This window comes from Cryptomeria japonica, chromosome 9 (genome assembly GCF_030272615.1).
Source record: "Cryptomeria japonica chromosome 9, Sugi_1.0, whole genome shotgun sequence".
In the NCBI taxonomy this organism is placed as follows: domain Eukaryota; kingdom Viridiplantae; phylum Streptophyta; class Pinopsida; order Cupressales; family Cupressaceae; genus Cryptomeria; species Cryptomeria japonica.
This window is the reverse complement of record NC_081413.1, coordinates 724,392,870-724,412,539: the sequence shown is the minus strand read 5'-3', so window position 1 is coordinate 724,412,539 and position 19,670 is coordinate 724,392,870. Positions and strand designations below refer to the sequence as shown.

Below are 19,670 nucleotides of genomic sequence, written 5' to 3'. Positions count from 1 at the left end.
GAAGTAGAGTAATTTCACAACTTCAACTTTAAGGAGAGAGGAGCAAACTTCAAGTTCAAGCTGTTAAGAGCGAAATTGCTACTGCATGTGTCTAGGAAGAGGAGCGAAGTTCATGATCTTGTCAAGAAGAGTGATTTGTGAATGAAGTTGGATATAAGGAGAAAATGATTAAAGCAACTTCATGTTTCACCAATTTGGAGCAAAGTTATATTTCATACATTGGGAAATAGGAGCGAAGTCAACAACTTCATGAGTTGAGAGATAGGAGCGAAGTTTGAACCTCATGAATTACCTCCTTGAAGCGAAGTGTGCGACTTCATATTTAAGGGATTAAGAGCAAACTTCATGTCTAGAGGGAATGGAGCAGATTTCACACAAGAACAATGAACTTCATGAGTTCAAGGAGGAGAGCGAATGTCAACTTCATGAATCAAGCCTCATGAGCAAATTTTAACTTCATGTTTGAGACAAGCGAGCTTCATATGGGGGGACTTCAATGGAAAATTCCAACTTTACAAACCAAGGGATATAAATGAACTTCAAGAATTAAGACATGAGCAAACTTCACAATTTGAAAGATATGAGTGAATTCCACAAATTGAGTCTTAAAAGCAAAATTCAAGTAAGTGAACTCCACTTCATCTGTTCTTAGTTGAAGGCGAAGATGCAAGATTGATTACATGATTACTACCTTTGAAGTTTGCAAATAATCATTTTAAGTTGAAAGGATGAAAGATGAGAATTCAAAGATCACTTTATGAGAAGCAAGGCAAACTTCATGAGCGGAGGCTTGGAAGTACACTTCAAGAACTCCTCTCACGCGAGCAAAAAAGCAACTCAAGTCTACAAAATGCAAGAGTGAAGTGGCATCCTAATCATCATCCCAGTCACCACTCACTCATCAAAGAAGGTCTACCTCTACATGTCTTGATTCAATGTACCTAACCCATCAATGGTGGCACAAATTCTGAGGCACCTACACTTGTTATCTATTGGTCCATGCTCATTGAAAGTAATTTTCTCATTGGCTATGGAGAAGTTTGTTGTAACAAACCCTAATCAAGGTTTTTATTGTAAAATCTTGGTCGTTGATGGAAATCCAATCTTGGCCATTCATTGTAAATGAGCTCTCTATATAAAGCCCAGGCTCTTCATTTGTAAAGGCTAACTAGTTAATAGCTAATAGTGAATAGAATAGAATAATAGAAGAATAGCAATTGGAATAGAGTAAATTAGGAGAGGGAAGAATTGTTGGTATGACTTGTAAATGAGATATTTCATTGAAGTTATAGTGAAATTTGTTATTTCAACAAGCCTCGTGGTTCTACTTCTCAATTTGCTTTTATGTTTATTAGATTGAATGGAGGAATATGTTGAATGTATTCATGTGGAATCCGTTTTATCCATACCACTAGCCTCTTGCTGCTTGTAACTTGTAAGTACACCTTGTGTGGTCAACTGGAATGATATGAGTCTAACTTCGAATCGTTCTACACTCATTGTTTATGCATTAACTTGAATGGTGATCAATGTTTAATGGTATTCATTCGAACATCTTTGAAATACCCTTAGAAGACTGCACTGAGCTTGTGTCAAATTGTTCAGTTTGACGGTGAGACCTCGCTCAGTAGGATTTCATTTGATCATTAACTCATCTTCCTGTATTCTTAGGATTAAGATAGACTCTCTCTCAAACCCTACCTCTTTTGCTCTTTTTTATCTTCCAATTGAGTAGATAGGATCTAAGTTCCAACAAATCAAGCATTCAGGCATTCTAATGTAAGTCCCCTTGTGATTCCAACATAATCACATCAAACCAACTAGGCTTATCCACACGTAGAGATCCTACATTTGGAACCTTGGAGTCTTCTATGGATGAACCTTAAGCAAATCTGCAGCATACAAGAGATTTTGTTCAAGAGAGGATAAGATACTTATGGTATTTTATTATGTGTTCGCATGTGCGTAAAAAACACATCAACGGGCCCCAAGCTCCTCCACCTAGGTAATTTGCCCGTCATTCCCTTGATTTCTCTGCAATTATTGCTTGTTTGTTGCGAGTTGGTGTGGATTTCAGTCCACGCAAGCAGGAGTTAGGGCATTGATTCTGTTGTATCCCATTGAAGGATACCGTCCAAGATGGACGGTAACCCGATTGAAGAGGCTTGTAATCTCAATGACATCCCACCATCCAGTGCTAAGTCATTCAAAGCGGCTCTGGTTGAGACCAGTTTCTGTTACAGAGTCAACAAAATTCGAATCCAATATTATTTCCTAACGGAAGGTAATGGACAACCCGATGGATGAGGAGGTAAGCAATGTGCCACTATCATCTCTAGGTTTTGCATTACTCCTAACCCTGAAATGGTTACTGCAATTAATGAAGAGAAAACTCAATTAAAGAATGTAGCTATATTTCTTGTTGTGGTGGACGTTGGTAAATGCACGGCCCATAAATTTTTTGATGAATGTCTTAAGAATGTTTGGGTTAAAAAATTAGGGTTTCAATTTTCATCTTGTAGAATGATTCAAAAAGGGCTTTTTATTATTTTTTTCAAAGATACTAAATCGCAGACGACGGTGGTAGAGAGGCAATATTGGTCAATAGGTAATTGTACCTTTAGGGGTCTCAAGTGGTCGCCTAAGGCAGTTGACAGTGAAATTTTGGCTTTATCCTGCCCTAGATGGATCATGGTCAAGAATCTCCCCTCATGCTCTACAATTTAATTCCGCAAATATTGGAATCTATGGAGAAGGTCCATAGGGTTGACAATTCCCAGATGCTTATCCCTCACATGGACCCTAGAGTGCTTATATCTATCAATCCGGGTAAGGACCTTGCTGAGTTCATTGAGATTAACACAAATGATGAGCCCTTTGCTTGTATCATTGAAGCCCTCAATAGCATCAATGCTTGTTTTTTGTGCAGATTGGAGGGGCATATTCATAGGAATTGTCCTCTTCTTGCTAAAAGGACACCGCCTACCAAACCCACAAGAGACCCTAATGCTATCTCTCCGGACTCTAGTAATGCGAGGGTCCCCTGTTCTGGTCCAGCCTATTCTCCCTCCCGTGCACCTATTGAGAGTTCTAATAATGTTCAAGGACCAATTTTAGAGCGGCTCAACTCTCTAAAGGATGTTGTGCGAGCCACAGCCATAGTTGCAGTCATTGATCTCCCCATTTTGGAAAAATCCCTAAATTTGGGAGGGTTTAATGCAAACACCCCCCCCCCCACTTGGCTATTTTTTGGCTTGCTGTCTCAAATTAGGGAGGCTAAGAAAGTGGATTGTGAGCAATTTATTCACCCTAGGGCTCGTAAAGCCAAAAGAAAGAATGCACAGCAATTGGCTCTAGAGAATATTAGGAGGAATGTGGTTGCTATAAGATAGATGTGGCTAATTTGTCCAATGACTCTCAGGTTGTCATTCCTTCCTCCCCCTTGGGGAATGTTGTCTCTCAACCTACGTCATCTGCGGTTAGTGGGAATGGAAGTGGTAATGTTTCCCTTGTGAAGTCCATAGTAAAGGATATTAAGAGCAAGAGCCTCTTTATTAAAAGGTTGAATGAGACAAGTACTCTGGTTAACCCCAAGGGGAGAACTGATGCTCTAGATTTATCTAACAAGAACAGTGTTCTTGAAAATACTTCAGTTGAGAACCTCTAATTTTTGAGAATGAGGTTCAATCTAAACCTTTATTAGAGGATGCTAAATCCTCTCCCCTTGAGATGAATCAAATGTTCTCTCCTAGTCAACCTTGTAACAAAATGGCCCCTGGTGTTGATATCCAGTGCTTTGGACTTCAGGAATCTTTGCACCCCTCCTCTGCCAAAAGTAGGGATAGCAAGGATGAGGCCTCCTTTGATATCATCACTGCTGATCCCCTTTTCAGTCATAAGGCTTCCAATGGATTCCATGACCTAGCCATAGTACCCTACAACAATACCTGCATGGACCCCAACACAATGGTGTCGGAGATCCACACGGTAGAGCCAGACTAGGACACTAAGTCTAGAGCTAGTGATAATCTTATTAGGGAGGAGCAACTTCCCGGCCAAAGCAACAACAATGTCAGTGGGAAAAAGAATTATGATGTGCTAATCCTTGTTGAGAATGGACTAGTCACTAAGATTAAGAGGAAGAGTAAGGCCTAAAAGCAAGGGCTTTCCTCTGCCTAAGAAAAAGGATAACGACAAAGAGCTCCCTAAATGTTTTGACAGCTTTAAGGCTGCCATGGACAACTCTAATTAATGTGACCTATAGAGTTAAATTGTATTTCATGGAATATAAGGGGACTTGAATCCCCAAATAGGTGTTGAAGTTATAGCGACAGGAGATATCTTTCTCCTGACTGCTGTTGCAACCTCTATTAACATTTTTAATTATTTCTTATGATTGCTGTCAGCGATTTCATATCTTTTCTAACTATTATGTTTTGTTAGTATCACTTTGTTTGCTTAATCGCTGTCTTACTAAATACGTTTTCTTCATATCTTAACCGATTGTTAAGTATTATTAATTCTATGCAATTAAGTTAATTTTCTTATCGGGTTGCTAAGTGACTCGCAACCTTCTGTCTATGGTCATGTTCCTTCCTAACTGAAAGTCATGTCATTTCATTGATAGTGACTTGTATTTATATATCCCTTGATCGGGATTATTGAAAGCAAATAGTGAGTGGTGCATAGATAATAGTGATACACACAAAATATATCTGTACGAATTCTAGACAGCTGTGTGTGAAGATCTCTGCACTTACGTGCTGTGATATATGTGATCAGTCTGCTAGGTGTGTTTGAAGAAAAAGGCTGCAATATATATTGCTGTGTGAATATCAACTACTGTGTGCGATATATATCCTGCACAATATATATATATATATACTGAATGCAATATATACATACGCGATAGTTATACTGTGAACAAACATAAATAATCAATTTATTTGTTGAAGGTCATACTTCTTATACCCGTATAATACTTTTCAAGATTCTGGTGTACATATATACATTGACTGTGTAGATATTGTTGTGCACACTTGCTTCATCTGTGAGGAGTTAACATACTCAGGTATATCAATTATCATATTTGATATCTTCAACAACAGTAGATATACTCCAATTTAATTTTTTAATTAGAATAGTATTATCACATATATTGCTCTGTATCTCTACAATTTCAATTCTGATCCAAAATTTAACAATAGGAAATATGCAGTCAAGAGATTCTTGAATCAACATAAGTAGACTGATATTGTGCTTCTGCAGGAGGTAAAGGCCTCTAACTTTACCTTGGATGTTAATCTCAGATTCATATGCAAAGATGCAATTCATTTTACCACCAAGCATACTAGAGGCAAAGGTGGAGCTGTCATCTTTCTTAAGGGTAAATGGGGTAATTTGATTGCTGATAATGAAACTTCCATTTGTAATAGGGCAATCTAGGTCATTATTAATAATAAGGACTCCAAATTTGGAGTGTGTTCTCTATATGCCCCTAATGATTATAGAGAGAGAATAGACTTATGGAAATGGTTGTCTGCCCTCCCTAAAGTGTTGTGGATCATAGGAGGGGATTTTAATATGATTGAACATCAAGAAGATAAGCTATGGGGGTCGGACCTAGGATGGAAGAGTATTAAAAAGTTTTACTAGAACAGGATGAAAGAGAAGCTTCGATTATTTGATCCCCTTGAAGGCAAAAAGAATGGTTACAAGTCAATTTGGTATACATGGTGTAATTACCAGCAAGGGAGGAAGAGGATTTATTGTAGGCTAGACAGATTTTATGCCAATAAGGACTTCTTCTCTTTCAGTCAAAATGATGATGGTACCATGGTCAGAGTGTGTCCCTACACCCTCTCAGATCACCACCCTATTAAAGCTCAGATCTCCATGAATATATGTGCTACTAAGCCTTCTCCTAGAAAGGATGACTTCATCCTTAAAACTGGTATTTTGAAGGATCAAGACATTATGTGTGCGATTTATATGATTAGGTAAGTTAATAAATGGGACATCGGTATCCCATCTGCCATTGATAGATGGAACCCAAATCAATAGTTGGAAAAACTTCTTCCAAACCATGGGCAAGAAGAAAGCTAAGGATGAGAGCAGGTTGGAAAAAGAGTTCATGGAGAACCTTCTCTTTTTTGAGTCCCAAAGCCAACTGGATCCTTCTAATCAGACCATTCCTGATTCTCTGTCTTATACTAGAGATCAGCTTAGAAGATTACAAACCAAGAAAATTCAAGGAATGAAAGTGAGAGCCAAAATCAGCTGGATGCAGCAGGGAGATGAGGGTTCCAAATTCTTTTTTAATCTTTTGCAACGAAAGGAATTCAAAGAGAGGATAGATGTATGGGAGGAAGGCAGAGAATTGATTGAGCAGGAAGATATTAAAGACGCATTCCTCTTATATTATCAAAAGTTGTTTACATCTGAAGGGAATTCCTCAATTAGCCATCATGCTAGAGAGAAATGCAAGGATCCTGTTCCAAAGAAGATCTTTGAAGAAGAAGGTAATGTGTTAAAAAAAACCTATTTCATTGGAGGAAATCCTCAACGCTATTAGTACACTTAATAATGACAAAGCTCCTGGCCCTGATGGGCTACCTACTAAATTTAAAAAAAGAAGCTAAAGAATGGATTGGGGAGAACCTACTTTAAGTCTATAAGGAAGCCATTAATAAGGGGCCTTTGGGAGCTAAAATCAAAAAAGGTCTTATTGAACTCCTCCCTAAAGACTGGGATAAGTCCCTCATCAAAAACTCATAACTAGCTGGGAAGCTATGAATTGGGCGGGGATAAGTACCTCATCAAAAACTATGAAACTGGTTTTATCAAGGGCAGATACATACTTGAGAACCTCATAACTAGCTGGGAAGCTATGGATTGGGCCAAAAGCACTAATCAAAATGTGGCTATGTTTCTTATTGATTTTGAAAAAGCTTACAACCAGGTGGAGTGGAGTTTTCTTATTATAATGTTGGAAGGTTTTGGCTTTCGTAAGGAATTTTATCAGATGATTCAAGTTCTATTAAGGGATGCCTCTACACAAATTGAAGTGAATGGATCATGCACTCACACATTTACTCTAGGAAGATCCATCAAGCAAGGCTGCCCTCTTGTTCCAGCGCTATTTGTCATTGCATCGGATGTCATCTTCTATCTCCTTAGAGACTCCTATTCCCCAAGGATTAAGGGCATCTCTTTACCCAATGACGAAGACCTGATTAACATACAGTTTGCTAGAAGACTGCAAGTTTACCAGAAGATTCTCCCTCATACAGCATCTATTATGCTTCACAGTATGGATGTTTACTAACTATCATATCAGTGATATTCAAAAGTTGATCAGGAAGTTTCTTTGGTCTGATGTAAAAAGTAATAACAAATACCATGTTGTCAAATGGCAGTTGTGTTGCCTTGGCAAGAATATGGGAGGTTTGGGTCTTAAAGATATTAAATTGCAGGGGATTGCCTAGATGCAAAATGGATTTTTCATGCACTAGAAGGTAATGAGCAGTGGAAGATTCTCATTAGGCATAATATTATGTTAGTTGTTCCCAAACAGGCTAAAACCTGGAAGTTGCTCCCCATTAGTGATCTTATTACTGGCAAATTTCCAATGTCTCCTGCTGGTTCTAATGTCTTTAAGGTTATATGGAAGGCATGGGATTATATCAGAAAACCTGATCCTACATAAGGGTAACAGCAATGATTGTTGTCGAGTAATTAAGCATTAGGGTAAATTGTGTTAGCGTCGGCAGTTAAACCGTCGGTTGTCGGCAGTTGGCACCGGGTAACTGACCAGACTCCTTTATATTGTATTTGTTTCTAGTCTTTGGACAAGCTATTGTAGTCGAACATATTGCTATCATTGTATGTACTGGCTTATTATGAATTAATAGAACACTTGTGAGTTCCATATATTCTGTGTACTTCTGTCATTTATGCAATGTCTTAACCTGACACCTACGGGGAAAACATTTCAAGTTCATCCAACACTCTTTATCAAGGTACTAAAACATCAAACTCATATACCATACTGATTTCAAGGTAATATATCGCATCTCAATAGTCATACTTCCATGAATGCTACAGGGGTTCATTAATGCTATCTCAAACATATCCAATCATTTATACCTTTGCAAACCATTAAACTTCATTGTTCATTGAAAGAATCCAATTCACTATCATCAAGGTGATTGTCATTCACATGACAATTTTCTATACCTGCACTCAAATATTAATAACTTCCGAACCAGAAAAGAATAGTCCAATCTCTCCGGTGGAGTTTTAGACAACTTGATTAAGAACAACATATCAAAAATTCATAAAGATCCAACGGTGAAATAAACAATTATCATCTATGCACCGAGACCAATTTTGACTGTCATAAATCTGGAAAATGTATGCTTGCTGCCTGCTAGGGCATCATATTTCACAACAAATACTTAACCAAACGAAAACAAGACAATACTCAAATGAAACCCCTTTGAGTCTACTTTCAAAATATGCAAGCCATTAATTTTTCAATGGTGAAATCACAAGATAATTACAAACCCTTTCTAGCAACTCCATTTAAGACAGCTTAAAACCGGTTTTCACCAAAACTTACATAACTTTCTCAAAACTGAATGAAATCGATCCAAAACAAAAGAGAAATAAAGGTTAATCACACATATTTCCAATGAATCCATTTAGAGGTCACAAATCTTTAATATGCGTCCGTACCATACGCTGCAACATGACTATTTTCAGGAAATCAGGAAGTTGCAATCCATAAAACATCCATAACTTCTTCGTTTCTCAATGAAATCACTCCAAACCAAAACAAGAAGGAAGATAATTCAAAATACTATCTAACCATGATAATTATACATGGTTTCCAAGCTGTACAGGTCCGTACAAGGCCTGGAAACAACAAAATAACAATGGAAACTATCAAAATGGCAAGCTTATGAATACACAAATTGTTCAAAATTGTTATCCTCCTTCTCATTCCCCCTTGGTTCGACCAAATACAACCTTTTATAGCCTCTTAGTCAGTTTGGACCTTATAACTACCTCCAAGACCTTTCAACTTCCCATTTACAACTTTTAATGCAATTTTGCATTATTGCATTTTTGCCACTTTTCATCTTTTTGACAACTTTTTGTGACATCTTAATGACCCCAAAACTTGACAAAAACCTTATAAACATATCAAATAACCCTTAAATGACCTTTTACAAGCATTTATGCCCTTTCATGGCATGTTTACATCGTTTTGACTCTTTGACCCCACTAGGTCCTAAATGGACAACTATGCAACTTTTACACAAATGGCTCAAGTAGCCTTACATTATGACTCCATTGGATAAAAATGAACTCAAATACATGCATATATTCTTTACAAGTCATAAATGACCCAAATATAATCAAATAGTGACCTTGGACATCATGATTGTGCTTCTACAATGGGGTGCTCCTGCACCATACTACCGGTCTTCAAAAGTTTCCAAGTCTCTTGGAAATGAGGAATACGACTTGCAAGAAAAAGGGACGGAAGGCATGGGGCAAGCAAAGGACAGTGGGGCAGCAGTGGAGGACACAGACACATGGTTGGACCAATATGCCGCCACACCCATAGTTCCGGTAGGGCCACCACCTGCTACACCTCGCCATCCTACACAGGCTGAGGTAGTTGATTTGGGGGAGCATCCTACGCAGGTAGAGGTAGTCGAGTTGGTGGAGCATCTTGCTGAGCTGGCTTTGCCCACTAGTGGCAAGGAGGAGATACCTTCACAGATGGGCCTTCAGGACAGAGGTGTAGGAAGGACCCAGCGTACTACCATAGCACAATTTTTTGCTGAGATGGAGGGGGCAGTTCAGCAGTTGGTAGCCTCCATAGTTGAGGAATCCATCATTCAGCCAGCCTTGGAGAGCCTACGTGCTTTTGCTACTACGGGGGTAGGCGAGGCATTCCAGAGGTGCTTTGAGGCACGGGGATGGCTGACCATAGACCTACTTGAGATGAGAGCATAGTGGCAGTGTCAGGAGGTGGTCGGGGAGAGTCGAGTGCAGACTTTGGTGAGACAGATTGAGCAGGCTGTGCGGGATGGCTATTACTGACTCCAGGAGGTTCAGATCCAGGCAGATAGAGCTGCAGAGCTAGCAGCTCGCATCCCGTCGTTGGAGACGGAGTTGGCCCAGCAACAGGCCCGAGCCGACCATGCGGAGGAGGTTCTGGACACGGTGCAGAGAGAATTGAGCTCTGTGAGAGAAGCACTGGTGGCTGAGTCAGAGATGAGGACTGCAGCAGAGACCCGCGTTACCAGCCTTGCGGCAGAGTTGGAGGCGAAGCAAAAGGAGCTCATGGAGGTTGTATTCAAGGTGAAGCGGTCACGGGAGCACCAGTTGGTGGCCGAGCAGGACCTTGCTTATCGAACTGATCAGGTGATGCGGTTGCGGGCGCAATTGGCTTCGACATCAGCAGCCCCTTCTTCTTCAGGGACGCCCTCTTGCCCTCCCCAGTGATTTGTTGTTTTGGGTTTCAGTTTTGCTTGTATATCATTCCCATTTTGATTGTTTGTTGTCCGGAGACGACATTTCTTTTTTGGGGGGATGATGTTGTCGAGTAATTAAGCATTAAGGTAAATTGTGTTAGCGTCGGCAGTTAACCCATCGGTTGTCGGTAGTTGGCACCGGGTCACTAACCAGACTCCTTTATATTGTATCTGTTTCTAGTCTTTGGACATGCTATTGTAGTCGAACATATTGCTATCATTGTATGTACTGGCTTATTATGAATTAATAGAACACTTGTGAGTTCCATATATTCTGTGTACTTCTGTCATTTATGCAATGTCTTAACTTGACACCCTACGAGGAAAACAATGATAATAGCATTCTTTGTGGGGAGAGATCTATTTGGTGGAATCTCTCCCACAAAGGCAAATCTCTTGCTCTATTGAAGAGGTGCTCAGCTAAGCAATCGAATCTGAGAGGTATTAGTTGTTTTAATGATATCATTGTTAATGGACAGTTGGTGTCCTGGAACTTTCTTAGTCAAAAATTTAATCTGCTTGAATCTAATTTGAGAACTTGCTCTGTTTTAAAGGAAGCATGTTCTGGTATCTATTTTCCCAGGGATAGCTTCTCTGTTGAAGACAGTTATAAGCATCTAAAATGGATTGATGGTTCTCCATTGATGAACACCAAAGCCAAAGTTGTTTATGAGGCTCTGTGCAGTAATATTGATTCAATTAATCACCTTAATAATCTGTGGAATCTGAATTGCAATAATAATGATTGGCAAAAGGCTTTCTCTCATTTATGGGGCAGTAATATTATGCCCAAAAAGAAATGTTTTAAATGGTTATTTGCTCTGCATAGATTGCCTATTAAAAATAAACAGCAGATCATTGATATATGTAACATATGTAAGACTGCTGAATCTATTATGCATATGTTCTTTAACTGTGTTGTGACTAAGGAAATATGGAATATGTTTGGCAGTAATTTTTCCAATAAATTTTTCATTCATAATGTTGTTTTTGGATTCATCAATGGGATTAAGAAGGACAGTAATTTATTTTGGTTTCTTCTTTCCTGTGAAAATTCTATGGTTGATTTGGTCCCTTAAGAATGAGGAAAAATTTCAAGGGAAGGGCAGGCTGCTTACTGACCCTTTGAGAAGACTCATTTTTTACAATGTTGACATGCAGGTCACTATTGTCATGAGGCTGACAAAGAAGAAGTTTGAAAGATTCATAGAAGATGGTACCACTAGAGAATACCTGTCAGAACTTTCACACGGATACACTCGGGCAACGCACAGAGAAGAAAGAATACCATTTGTGAACACCCTAGAGACTTTCATGAAAGAGCTTAAAGAAGGTAGGAAGATGGAGGCACAGCAGGAGGTTAATCAAGCAGCAGTGGCAGCGGAACCTTTAGCTACTGAACCAGCGAACTGGAACAGAAACATCAGATGGATGGAGGGTCCTCTTGGATGGACGCAGCATGGATGAAAGATTGATCAGGCAGATGAACCAAAAGATCCATTTTTTTAGAATTTTTTGTTATCATATTTTTGTATTTAAGCAGCATCTGTATACTCCGTATGTGATAAGAATGTATTTATGTAAAAACTTCGAATGAAAACTGTATAGGTGTCTCGTAGTATGTGCAGATAGAACTATGCCTGATCTGATAGTGTTTCAGACTTTTGAAATGTACTGTTTTTACAATATACTTAATTTTAAAAAAAAAAAGAAACCTGAGTCCAGTATATCAGACAAATAAGAAGAAGGAATGGAATCCCAAAGCTGCTCTGCAACTGCCTAATCCAATTCATGGTGCTCAAATATACTCCACACAAAATTGGATCTCCAATTTGTCTGTAGCTCCTCAGCTACTATTTCGTCCTAGAATCAAATGAAAAGCATATTAACAAAACAAACATTCTTAATCGGTAAAACATAGAACCAGAAACAAATGCATAAACATATTACTCTAATGAAGGATAAAGAAGAGTTCATCAATGACAATAGTTGAATTGATATTAAGTCTAGTCCATTGATAAGACAAACCATTCTTAATCAGAATATATAGTCCAAATTAAAGAGAAACCAATGTTCATTAATATCAAAAACTGTATTAATAGAAACCTGTAAATTACCAACACCTAAATGAATCTTATGTATTAAAGCCTGTGATATACCAACATGCACATTAATTATCCTAATGAAAACCTCCTAATTCTCTACATCCGCATGCATTTTACTGCTTACCGGATTACTTACACCCACATTAAATTTAATAGTAAAGACCTACAAACTATCAACAGCCACATCAATTTTACAAATACCAACACCCACATGAATTCTTTTTTTCCCTAATAAAAACCTACAAATTAGCAAACACCCACATAAAATTCTACTAGTAGACACCTACGAATTACCAACACCCACAAGAATTTTACTGATAAAAAACTACAAATAAATAATTACCAAACACCCAAATAGATTTTACTACTATAACTTTAGTACAAAATCCTTCAGAGTAAAACCTACAAATTATCAACGCCCAGATGAATTTTAGTCATTAAAAACCTACAAGTCATCAATATCCGCATGAAGTTTACTAGTGAATCCTTGCTAAATATCAACGCTCACATGCATTTCGCTCATGAAAACCCACAGACCGCCAAAAACCACATAAGTTTGGAAAATTGAATTTCAGCGAATTGTGCATTCACAAAACCAAATGCGTTCATTTTGATTTTAAAAAAATAAACGAAAAACATTTGAGATGGTTACGAGAACTACAAATTCAATATACTTCAATTCTCGGAGAGAAAAAATGATCAGATCTTACCTTTAGAAAATATTTAGAAATCAAGAAAATGAATAGAACAGGAGAATTTTAACATCCACCGTACCAAAGAACCAAATATCTAGTTGCAAACCCGCCAAAACAGGCGAAGACAATACTGTTTTTTTGCTAGCGCTTTCTGGGATAAATCCTTCTCCTCTAATTAAAGTACCGATAACAAATAAAGCAACGGAAGATTTCGTGATAGCGCTGATTTATATGCTTGCAAAATGAGCGTTGCTATCCACGCAATGCATTTGTTTTTTTTTCGTGTTTTGAAATTTGAGGGTTACAAAAGTCAGAAGCTACAATTGGTCAAAAGGAAATTTTATTTTATCTATATTTAGCCGATAGGCTCTTGTGCGGCCTTTTGCCCGTTAAAGTGTCAACCTTGCAGTGAGGTGTGTTTTTGGACACGTTTTTGGTAATTTTTATTTTTCGGTGTGTTACGTCGTCTGCTCAACATTCAATGAGAGGTCTTATTTGTTCGGTATTTCTCCTATCATGTTGTGTGCTCGATACTTGATGACAAGATAGGCACAAACACGTCAGTTTCCACTTTTTTAGAGAGGAACGTGGTGGAGAGGTTGTATATCACCTACCACATCTTGTGTTGATTGCTTCGCCAGTCACAAGCAAAACATGCATTCAATGCAATTTAAAACATGGATGTCGGGAGGGATGTTTTTTGTGCTTCGACAACTCATTCATCTTTTCTATCATTTTGAATGTCATACTTTAATTAATTTAGGGTTTACTGTGTGAGCTTGAATTTCATCCTTAGAATATTACCTGTAATAAGTTAGTTTCACAAAATACAATGGAAATGCATACAGGAAATCCAAAATCCACCAATAAAACTACATGAAATACATACTAAAATAAATCATTATTTTACCTTCATGGCTTATGTCTCATTGTGTCATAACTCCACTGTTCTTGGTTGCAGATGGTGTGCTCTCAGACAATGCACTGTTGGCTTCCAAGATGGCATATGAAGAATGGACTAATAACTTGTAGTTAACTGATAGTATGATATGCAAAGCTACATGATTATGCTAAAATGATAATGCTATGTGATTATATTGCTAAAATGATATTTGTTATTTGCTTCAAAAACTCACGGATGCATATGATTGATTGAAAACTATTTTGAAGACTAACTCTCTCTCAACTGAAGCTCTTGATTTTATAGACTTTGAGAGGATAAGATGATGTGGCTCAAATCAACAGTCATGATCAGATCTACAGATTTGAATGGCTATGAGAAAAAATGAAGGTTGAGAGAAAGGGGGAAGGAGAAGACAAATGTCACTCATCTCACCTTGACTGGGTTGCTGACTGAGAGAATCTAGGGATGATTGGATGAAATTTAGGCATGATAGGACAAGTGGACTCAAGTCCTTTTTAAAATGTAGGGGTGTTGGAGAGAATATAGGAAATGGTTATGAAATATGTGTACGTACACAATTTTCATTGAATTTGGAAGTTGGAGATAAATCATGAATTAATTTTTAAGAAATATTAATTTCTTTAGCCACATGTTTGATGAGTTGGCAAAGGGGAAGATGAAGTGGAGATGGAGGGTGAGTTGGATAAGGGATTAAATAATGAATTATTTAATATTTGAGACTATAGGATAAGAGAATAACTATTAAATATTAGATATTTAATTGTTTGGAGGAGATAATTAAATATTAGATATTTAATTAACTTGTTTAGAAGGATAATTAAATATTAGATATTTAATTAATTAGAAGAATAGGATAGATGAATTAATTAATAAAATATTAATTAATAGAAAGACACGAAATGAATTAAATAAATTATTCTTTTCAAATTAACTATTTAATAGATGAATAATTATTAAATAAATATAAAATATTTATTTAATTGCTCATAGCCAATTTTTAGGTGTATACATTTTGTCCCTCTTTGAAATGATGTTGAGATAACATTGTTTCAAAGATTAAATCAAGTCTTGATAATGCGTCTGATAGAGATTGAAAATCCTAATTGTGTGCCCCCTCAGGAGATTGATCTTGAAATTGTCGAAAATTATAGTTTGAATGTTTAATCTCTTGATAATGTGATAAAAATTTCAATCAATTAAATTCATTTGTAAAAAAATAAATTAAATTGCCCCATTTTTTAAATTAATTACTCTTCAAATAGTAAATATAAAATTAACCAAGGCTAATTTTAACTTCATTGTTATCCTTGTCAGCTTTTGAAGAGAATATTCTTGCTAAGGTGGCAAAATGGTGATTCCAGTGGAGTGTCATCAATTGAGTGAGTTCACCGATATCAACGATCAGCCGAGTATGGTTATCCGGTATGTATCTTATCCCGAGCTTTTTTTTTAAGTTTTCGTTCAAAATTTCATGTTTTAGGCTTTTTTTTTTTTTTTTTTTTTAATTTATTTTTTCGATTTTAGATTAGGTTTTCCAGTTTGGTTTAGTGCATATGCAATTTTGTTTAGCGCAAATGAATTGTTTAGTGCATTTGCTCTGTATGTTAGCACATATGTTGAAGATGTTAGCGCAAATGCTTAGAATAGCGCTTATGTTTTGTTTGTTAGCGCTTATGTTCAATAGGATAACGCAAATGAATAAAGCAGCGCATATGCTCTAAAGATAGCGTTTTTGCTTAAAGTAGCGCATATGCATCGTTGATTAGCACATATGATCAAAAAAGATAGCGTTTTTGCTTAAATTTGAGATTGTTGATTGATACAAAAGCTAAAAATTACTTTGATTTAAAAAGTTTGATACGCATGTATGATGAAATAGAGTTGTGATTGAGTGATTGTATGATTGATAGATCGATAGATAGCTTTAATTACTGGATTAAGTAGCTCTGATTAGCTTGATTGATAGATGTGATGATTGAGTAGCTCTGATTAGTGTGATTGATAGATTGATGATTGAGTAGCTCTGATTAGCTTGATTGATAAATTGATGATTGAGTAGCTCCGATTAGCTTGATTGATAAATTTGATGATTGAGTAGCTCTGATTAGCTTGATTGATAAATTTGATGATTGAGTAGCTCTAAAAAACTGACTTAGTTTCCGATGTAAGAGCTTACCAGAGTTTTTGATTAAACTCAGTGATTGATAGTAAATTAGGATTGATAAGTTTAAAATGATTTGATAGCTTAAGTTGCTTCAATTTGATTTGATTGATTGATGATTGATGATTGATTCAGTTTGATTTGATTGATTGATAATTGATTGATTGATATCTCTTGAAAAATAGGAGAAACTTGATGTTCTCCAGTGTCGGGAGAAATTACCAGCCATACGTCATTTAGTTCCAGAGTTGTTCCAGGTTGAGATTAGACATATACATGTCTGTGGTTTACGCCATTTGTTATTTATGTCTGAGATTACACATAATAGAGGATTGTTGATTGCATTAGCTGAGAGATGGCACAACGAGCATAACACTTTCCACCTACCGACGGGTGATATTAGTGTGACTCTTAAGGATGTCTACAGGATTCTACACATCCCGGTGACTAGCGAGCTAGTGCAGTATGATTATCAGGATCAATTTGGGACGAAGGCTTGCAAAGTCGTGTTTGCTAATGAGAGCATCGGTAGAGGAGAGATCTAATGGGTAGATATGGTGATGTACTACGAGACTCTTCCTATTATTCTAGCTGGTTTGATTGGAGGATTCATATTTCCTAATAGGCAATCGCGAGGTTTTTCTGTTGGATGGAGTGAGGTTCTTCTGAGCACGATGCAACATCAGACGTGATATGCTTGGGGTGTTTGCATGTTGGCACATTTATATCATGATTTTCACCAGGTTGTGTATGATGAGAGTGCTAGTTTATCTACAGGATGCACTTTATTACATATCTGGTGTTGGAAGCACATTGCTATTACACGGCCTATCCATCATAGAGTTCGTGGAGAGAGGCAGCCATATGTTTATTTTTATGCAGGTATCCTTACTCAGGATAAGCTGTGTAAGATGGAGTATTGGCGTTGGGTGCTTGATTCTTTAGATAGCATTACTTGGAGACCACATGTTGATTGTGAGCCATGGATGGATGATGCACAAACATTACCGCTTATTATGCAGAGTAGATATCTTATTGGTCAGACACCTTTCATTGTTGAGTGACAATTGATTGGTTGAATTTTGAGACAGTTTGGTATCATTCAGCCTATGCCTACTGGTGTGACGATATATGCGCGGTGATACAGAGATAGGCGAGATTGGGAACTGTCTTTGTCATTTGAGATTGCTCGTGCAGAGTTTATTACTACTCCAAGAGTGGCATATGATATGAGATTACACATTCTAGATCCTGGGGTTACTGCAGAGTATGCTCAGTATATATTAGCTCATCCATTTCCTCAGATTATGGATCCAACAGATCTTCCTCCTAGCTCAGGAGATGATGATGATGATTTAGATGATCCTGTTATCAAGAGACAGAGACGTAGACGAGAGCTTAGAGTTGCTCATGAGGCTGGGAGAGGTGGAGATGATGGTGGGGATGGAGGTAGTGGACCTGGACGGAGAGGACGTTGATTGAGAGTCCGCAGAGGACCATTTGAACCGGCTGGCAGGATTGAGAGACCTTGTCCTATGAGTGGGAGAGATGTTGGACGGATTGGGAGGGATACTGGCAGGGTAGGGATGAGATCACCCAGAGGATTGCCATTGACAGGAGGTAGAATGACTGGATTGGAAGGGGGTTGCGGGAGAGGCCTTGATTTTGAACAGATTCAGCCAGATCCTAGAGTTATTGCAGCTCATGTGGTGATGATGAGGATCCTGAGGATCATGTTCCCCTGATTAAACGATGGGTTTGGAGAGTTACTCGGACTGAGATTCCAGCAGTTGGACAGGTTGGTGGTGAGGGGATTGGGGTTCATGCACCACGATAAGATCTACAAGAGCAGGTTGCATCAGTGCAGGATATGTCAGATGTAGTTATACCAAAGCATGATGTGCCATGGCATGATACTATTGACAGTCTGAGAGCACAGATTTATCAACTTCAAGCACAAATACAGACTCTTATGACTGAGAGAGACATAGTTGTTAGGAGACAGCAGGATACTCAGGGTCTTATTGATCATATTTAGCAGGTTGGATCGGGTTCTCTCTCAGCGGACACTGTTAGAGCATTATTTCGGGCCGGGAAGGAGACTTCCTACTGGCGACGACGATATGAGGAGGCAGTTGCAGAGAGCCAAAGAGCAGGTAGTTATCAGACCACCGTGTTGATGGACACTAGAAGTGGTGGGGTCATGGGACCTCCTGAGAGGAGTGGTGAGCATGGGAGACGGGCATCTAGAGGATCTTCTTGCCCATAACCACAGAGACAGACAGAGTCAGGTGGTAGTGGTATAGGACAGCCGTGACTTGATTTGGAGCATTTGTATTGTTTATTTGATATCATTGTATACTTGGACTTTTATTATTTTATGATGATCTATATGCAGACATGGGTTTTATATGATGATGCTTTTTATTATGCATGTATGCTTTGATTTTATGGATGCAATGAGTAGATGAGTAATGATATGATGATAATGACTTACATGATGCAAATGATAAATGCTTTTGTTTTTTATTTTAATGATCCTAGATGCAAGTGAAAATTTTACTTAAATGATACAAATGCAAATGATCTATATGAAAATGCAAATGAATGATTGCTTAATGCTTGCGATGATGTACATACAAATGATCTATATGAAATGTTTCTTTTGAATTTTTATGCATGCAACTAAATGATAAATGGAATAATGATGATATACTATATGATGTATAAAAATGCACTTTTTTGAATGCAAACTAATGCAATGATTTATACGGATTTGCACATGAATGAATGATTTGTTTTTTATTTATATGTTATGCTTATAATGACTATGAATCTAAGTGAAAAAGATGCAACTAAATGATCTTTATGAAATGATAATGTAGATAATAATGATGATACTTTACATGCTTAATGAAATGTACTTAATTGAATGCAACTAATGCAATGATAAAATGCAGCTAAAATGAAATGGATAATGATTAAAATGAATGCACCTACAATGATTAAATGCAAATTGTTTTTGTTTGTCCAAGTATACTCAATCTTTATTTATGACCGTTGATTTGCTAATAAAATGATATGCTTATAATGCAACTAACAAATGAATGATTATAATGCAACTCAATAATGAGCTAATGAAATGATCTAACTAAAAATTTTACAGCCATTCTTCATATGCTATCAGGTAACAGTGCTTGATTTCATCATTGAGCTTAAAAATGTTGTAAG

At 37.5% G+C, this 19,670-nt stretch overlaps 1 protein-coding gene across 3 annotated transcripts in view; it reads right to left on the bottom strand.

Moving 5' to 3' along the window:
• LOC131067428 (probable folate-biopterin transporter 4) overlaps window positions 1–13,786 on the bottom strand; it is a 42,671-nt gene extending 28,885 nt beyond the window's left edge. The window contains exons 1-2 of one of the 3 annotated variants that reach the window (XM_058002430.2): window positions 13,433–13,786; window positions 12,269–12,416 (exon numbers count right to left, since the gene is read on the bottom strand). In XM_058002430.2, coding sequence (XP_057858413.2) covers window positions 12,269–12,346 — 78 coding nt within the window. In that variant the 5' untranslated portion in view covers window positions 12,347–12,416; window positions 13,433–13,786. Of the gene's footprint in view, window positions 1–12,268; window positions 12,417–13,368 lie in introns of all 3 variants that reach the window. The other 2 variants (XM_058002429.2, XM_058002432.2) reach the window with 2 other exon arrangements.
• Window positions 13,787–19,670: the final 5,884 nt, after the last annotated feature.